A 6,033-nucleotide genomic window follows, 5' to 3' on the forward strand; every position below is an offset into this window, starting at 1 on the left:
TTATAATTATAAATATGTAATAAACATACTTATAAACTAAGTTTTTTGAAACAAAATAATAAAACCAACATTGTCCAAAGCAAAACAAACATTATCCAAAACATATAATTAAACATCTTCAAATTTATAATCAATCAAACATCAACATAATCCAAAATATAACTTAGAACATTTTTAATTATCATCTTCATCCTCTTGTAGATCAATAACATCATAAAAATTTGTAAAAAAATGGTCCTGACAAAAAAAACGCCTGGCCTAGCGAGGAAGCCCGCTTTGCCCCGCCGAAGCCCGCCAAAACTTACGGATTAAGCGATGCAGGTTAAGCGGAATTTTTAAGTTTGACGGTTTCAAATTTCCAGTCCAATCCGCCTTTTTCAGCGGGTTACGCGGACCGGCCCGTTTACCACCCCTAACCATAATTATCGTAGCAAATATATATATATTGGATTCTAGCATGACTATATTATGGTAACTACGGTGATTATATAAGTATTGTTAAAATTAAAATCACACTTTCTTTTTATATTTTGGTAACAGTTTTTTTAAGTAACACTTTTTAAAGATCGTTGTTTAACAATTAAAAAGCGTTATTTTAATTTTAGCAATACTTTTTAAAATATCATAGTCACAATAGTCACAGAAACATAGTTATACTAGAATCACCTTACAGATAGATAGATAGATAGATAGATAGATAGATAGATAGATAGATAGATAGATAGATAGATAGAGACACACACACCAAACAAGAATTATTTTACATTGACATAGCTAAACTTCTTCGATGGAGACTATATTTCTTAAATATACAATATATTTGGCCAAGTGGCCATCTTATTTGTTTAATATATAGTACATGATATGATTTTCTTGCTCAATTTAGGTGCTGATTTAATGATGAACTTCTGAATTCCATGGAAGGATAGTGTAAACTACAATTGGAATTCTGACTATATGATTCAAATGAACCCAAGTTATGGAACCTGAGATTATTGGAACCTGTGATATCCTTGGCCCTGTGACTTCCACATAGAAGAATTTTTCTTCTCCAACTTTAGAAAATGCAAGAGTTGATGGTTCCACCTTGACTTTGAGAATATTTGGCACATCAATGATAACATCATAGGTTGATTTTGGCATGCCAACATTTGTAACTGCCCTGACGAAATTGCCCTTGATCGCATTCCCATCTTTCACTGCTAGTGACAATGAAGGGTAGTTTAGATCCCATGGTTTCAATGCTTTGCTGCTTTTACAACCATTTCTAGGACCTTCCTTGCAGAAGAAGTCACTGTAATCTTCTTTAGTAGCATTAAAAACTAGGCCAGGATCCACTGCATAAAGTGGTCTAACATGGCCAGAACCATATGCAAATTCCTTCTCATACTCATGCATTTTGGGGTCCATAGGATTTGCTGCATTATATTCAAGAACACTTTGAATATAATCATTTTGACATGTGATTCATGTGTAAATAAGCAAGGAATCGATGAGGCGACGATACCTGTGGTCATGAGTGCAGACTTGATAGCTGCAGGGGACCAGGTTGGGTGAGTGGCCTTAACATAAGCCGCGGCGCCGGTAACATGGGGACAAGACACTGAAGTTCCAGAGATAATATTGTATTCAACACTCCTAAGATCTTCAGTTCCACTAAACATGGAAGGTGATGCAATAGGAGACCATGCTCCAAGAATATTTACCCCAGGAGCACAAAGATCAGGCTGTCAAATCAAATATTGAAATAACTATCAATTTGAATCAAGTGTTACATTTGAGAAATTAACATACCATAGGTATTAAATTATCCAAATACATGGAGTTTCTTTAGTATAGCATTTTGTCTAGTTTGACAGTTATTTTTGAAACAGACAGTGTAAATAGATATATAGTGATCCATTTTATTGATTACATACCTTGAGAATGTCATGATTAAAAATGTTGGGGCCTCTACTTGAGAAACTTGCTACATAAGGAGCATCCTTGTCCTCCATGGTCTCACTAAACATTATGTTTGCCTTTGGTTTACTGCATAAACTAACCTGAATAATTAGTACTATTGTAAATTCATTTTATGCCAAAGTTTTATATAGAATATAAGAATGGTATGATTTTACTTAGAGGATTTGATGTATTGTGATACTTTTGAGATCTCCTTGTTACTGATACTTGCTGTTTGGAAGAGGTAATTCTCAGCATAGTTTTGTTGTGGTCGATTTGGGGCTATGACCCCTGCCCCAGTTGCCATTTCGACTCCGGCGCCACCCTCACTGTTTTCACAAAGGACAATCTTTCCTTTAACTCTCTTTGAATTTAAGGAGCCAGGGAAGCATAGACTTGACTCTCTGGGAATGTAATTGGCTGAAAAGTTTGTAGCATCTCCTCCCAAAATCAAAGGATATGATATGTTCTTAACATTGTAAGTATTGATAGAATTTGCCTGCATAGTTTCATAACTAATAATGCATTTATTCCATAACTGAAATCTCTTCTTAAATATACATCAATATTTAGATTTTCAAAAAGGGCATTCACCATCACAATATACAAATAATAGTAATCAAAATGAAACAAGAGTGTTTGATGTTCTGAGAGACTCTGTTTGATAATTGTCTCAAGACAAAAATAGTTGAGAAATTTGTCTTGAGAAAGAGAAAGACAAATTTATGATACACAAACAAAAAGAAGAATTACTTACTGTGATTACATCTCCATTTCCTAGAACCAAAGGTGTCACAAATTTTCTGTAAATGGTGCTAGCTGCAACAGTTAGTATCCAAGGAGGGTGATTAGCTAAACCTCCTCTTTGTGGACCTTGATTACCAGCAGCTGCTATGGTTAATATTCCATTCTTCACAGCATGAAAGGATCCAATTGCTACTGGATTGAACAAGAACCTCGACTGCAAGTATCCTGCAAATGAGGCCGATATAATGTCGACCCCATCCGCAATTGCATCATCAAAAGCAGCTAAGATATCTGCAGCATAGCATGCCATGTTCCAACACACTTTGTAAACAGCAACTCTGGCATTAGGTGATCCACCCTTTGCAGTTCCCTTAGCTAGGCCAAAGTAATTGGCTCCCACAACCTCTCTTCCGGCCGCAATTGATGCAGCATGGCTTCCATGGCCAGATTCATCTCTTGCTGATTTAAATTGGTCTTCAAGACCAAAGCTCTGATAATACCGGGCTCCAATGATCTTACTGTCAGCATTTCACATTCATTTTTCAGTTTGTCACAATTGATTGTTCAAACTCCAATGTTATCTTAGAAAACTAAAATGAAAAAAAGTGCTTAATACTTATTGCAGGTGAAGTTATGTTCTGTTTGGCACTTTCCTCTCCATTTTTTAGGTGGTGGACCTAGTCCTTCATCATTAAAGCTTTCGGATTCAGGCCAAATTCCTTCAAGTTCATGACACAATCCAAATGGAATAATCCTATTAGTACTACTATTTCTCATTTCAGATCGATTTGATTAATCAATGTAACAAATTAGTATACTTTGAAATAGAAGGAATATTGAGTTGTTGACCTGTGTCAAACATTCCAATGATGATGTTTCTTCCATCAAAAGGAGGTGTAAGCTTGGATGCATCATCAGTGAATCCCATGAAATCCCATGATCTTGTTGTTTGAAGCTCCAATCCTAGGTTTGGAAAAACTGACACTACCTCTTCCATATCTACACATAAAATATGATATTAGTTAATCATTTTTTTGAGTAAATCAATGAGCAAGCTTGTATGCATTTTCTGTCTTAATTCTTAAATTTAATGACAGGTTTACCATAAATTATAGCAGCTTCTTCTTCAGATAGCATAGCTGCAAACCCATTAAAGCTTCTTCCATAACTGTAAATCAATGACTCCTTTGCTGCATCAATGCTACAATCACAATTTTCAAGTGCTAAACTTCCTCAATAACTATATTGAATAATGAAAGCTTTTGGAATATTTGTATCATAATTATGAATATAGCATCTTATAATAACTTTTAGTGTAAGCACCCAATTTGGTTCCCTAAAAAAAATTAGATATAAAATTTTGTCTATTATTATAAAAGTTTTTGGATTAATTCTTTTTTCGAAGACTAATTTATCTTACAATGATATTTTTTTTATCTAATTATTTTATAACAAAATTGATTAAAAATATTTTTATCCATGTATATTAAAAATTATATTAATACTGATAAAGTGACCTATCTAATCCAAAATTATATTAGGGAAACAAACTTTTAAATTTATTAATTATTGATAGGCACATAAGAAAATTTTATAACCTTTCATGAACCTCTAATAGCATGGAATGATGCAATGATTGTGTGGAGAATTCATCCCAGTTATTATTCTTCTTCTCCCCCATATACACAATATATATCTGCATATACATATAACACTTTATGATTTTTGCATTTATTGTTAATTATTGTATACACTAAATTGAAAATAGCTTGTACTAATATACCTGTTTGTAAGAAGACTGTGCATGCATCAGCAATGAAATTGTGAACAAGAGAGTGAAAAAAAGTGACTCTGCTGGCTTAGTCATTTTTTGTTCTAATTAAGTTTTTGCTTTTCTTTAATTTTCTCAAAACTGAAATTAAATAAAGATTTATAGGAGTTTACATTATTAATGGAAATATAAACTTAATTACTTAGTTGAGCAAATTATGATCTCTTGAAATAACTGAAAGGTGAAAGTTAACATTTAGAGAAATACCCTTTCCTTCACTCATTGAGAGAAAAATGGCCCATAACAATTGTGATGAGCTCAATAAGCTAAAGTGCAATTAAAATAAGACAGATACATCCACATCTTTTTTTTAGACAACAAAATATTTTTCTTTATAAGCAAATGCCTATCTCTGTTTTACCACATTTTAATTAATTAATCTTTTTTTGTTTCATGAAGAATATATAAACATAATAAATTAGAGAATAATAAACAATGAAATATAAACATAATAAATTAGTTATTAATAAAGATATTTTTAAATAATTTTATAACCAATCCTTGATATTTAGGTTACTCAATTTCTTTTTTCTTTTCTTTTAAAAAAAGAAAGGTTAGTCATAATTTATAGAAAAAAGCTGTTCACTTGGATTGTACTAATAGGTTGAGTTAATACAAAAGATCATTTGAGTAGCTTGGATATCATTGAACGGAATGATAATGTTTGTGTTATGTATAACAAGAAAATTGAATCTGTATAATATTTAATTATTACGTATGAGTATGCTCGGTAAGTGTGGTGCACATGAATTACTCATGTGGGTCATGTTTGAAACATCCTAAGATCCATAAAAGAACACTTTGAGAGTTGAAGGACGATGTCTTTAAAAAAAGACATAGAAAAAAATGGTTAAAAAAATTCTTCTCAGTTATATGAAATATCTAAATATGTAACAATAAATTTATTTTATAAAACAAGGCAACCGATGAGGTAGATTATGTTGTTAGGTCATTTTGTTGTTCTAGAGAATAAAATGAAAACTAACTCATATTGTTGATAGTTATACCAGAAATAACATAAAAATTATTTTATTTTATTTTTTTAATTTATGTATACTTCACCTAGTGTGTTGAACTTATTTTTTCTTTTAAAAAAAATAAATTTATGCAGTCAACAGCTCAATGCTCATCATCATCATCCACATACCCAATGTCACCTGTATGAAGCCAACCCTCTTCATCAATAGCTTCTGCTGTCGCCTTCTCATTATTCAGGTATCCTACACAATATATTTTTTACATTAATTGTTTAATCATAAAGTATCATGTGTCAAAGAAAAAACATGAAATTAAGAACATCAAATTTAAAAAGATAGTAACTTGCCGTTCAATTTATAAAAGAGTTCCTCTAAAAATAATTAAATCCAAATATTGTTGTTTGGTGCTCTTCATTCTACTATATACTATATCTTTAAATATTGTGAAATTGTAAAAATAAGAAAATTATTATCCAATCCGTTTTAATATATTGGTTCAATTTTTGAAAAGATAAAAAAGGAAAAAGCTGATGG

General features: G+C 31.7%; 2 protein-coding genes across 3 annotated transcripts in view; both read right to left on the reverse strand.

The window, feature by feature from the left end:
• LOC107632461 (subtilisin-like protease SBT4.3) lies at nucleotides 739-4,615 on the reverse strand. Of its 2 annotated transcripts, none has more exons than XM_021118145.1 (10): nucleotides 4,475-4,615; nucleotides 4,290-4,387; nucleotides 3,795-3,892; nucleotides 3,541-3,690; nucleotides 3,308-3,410; nucleotides 2,702-3,209; nucleotides 2,121-2,443; nucleotides 1,920-2,040; nucleotides 1,508-1,727; nucleotides 739-1,418 (listed from the first exon to the last, which is right to left on the reverse strand). In XM_021118145.1, the coding sequence occupies exons 1-10, from the start codon at nucleotides 4,556-4,558 to the stop codon at nucleotides 895-897; spliced, it is 2,229 nt and encodes a 742-aa protein (XP_020973804.1). In that variant the 5' UTR covers nucleotides 4,559-4,615; the 3' UTR covers nucleotides 739-894. The 2 variants fall into 2 exon arrangements, with proteins under 2 accessions (XP_020973804.1, XP_016191623.1); XM_016336137.2 differs by having other exon boundaries at nucleotides 1,920-2,031; nucleotides 4,475-4,614.
• The window catches only part of LOC107632460 (4-coumarate--CoA ligase 2-like), a 3,399-nt gene continuing 2,993 nt past the window's right edge, over nucleotides 5,628-6,033 (reverse strand). The window contains exon 4 of the mRNA XM_021118146.1: nucleotides 5,628-5,742. Within this exon, the coding sequence (XP_020973805.1) occupies nucleotides 5,642-5,742 (101 nt within the window). The 3' untranslated portion in view covers nucleotides 5,628-5,641. The remainder of the gene's footprint in view (nucleotides 5,743-6,033) is intronic.

The sequence above is a fragment of the Arachis ipaensis genome, chromosome B03 (genome assembly GCF_000816755.2).
Source record: "Arachis ipaensis cultivar K30076 chromosome B03, Araip1.1, whole genome shotgun sequence".
In the NCBI taxonomy this organism is placed as follows: Eukaryota; Viridiplantae; Streptophyta; class Magnoliopsida; order Fabales; family Fabaceae; genus Arachis; species Arachis ipaensis.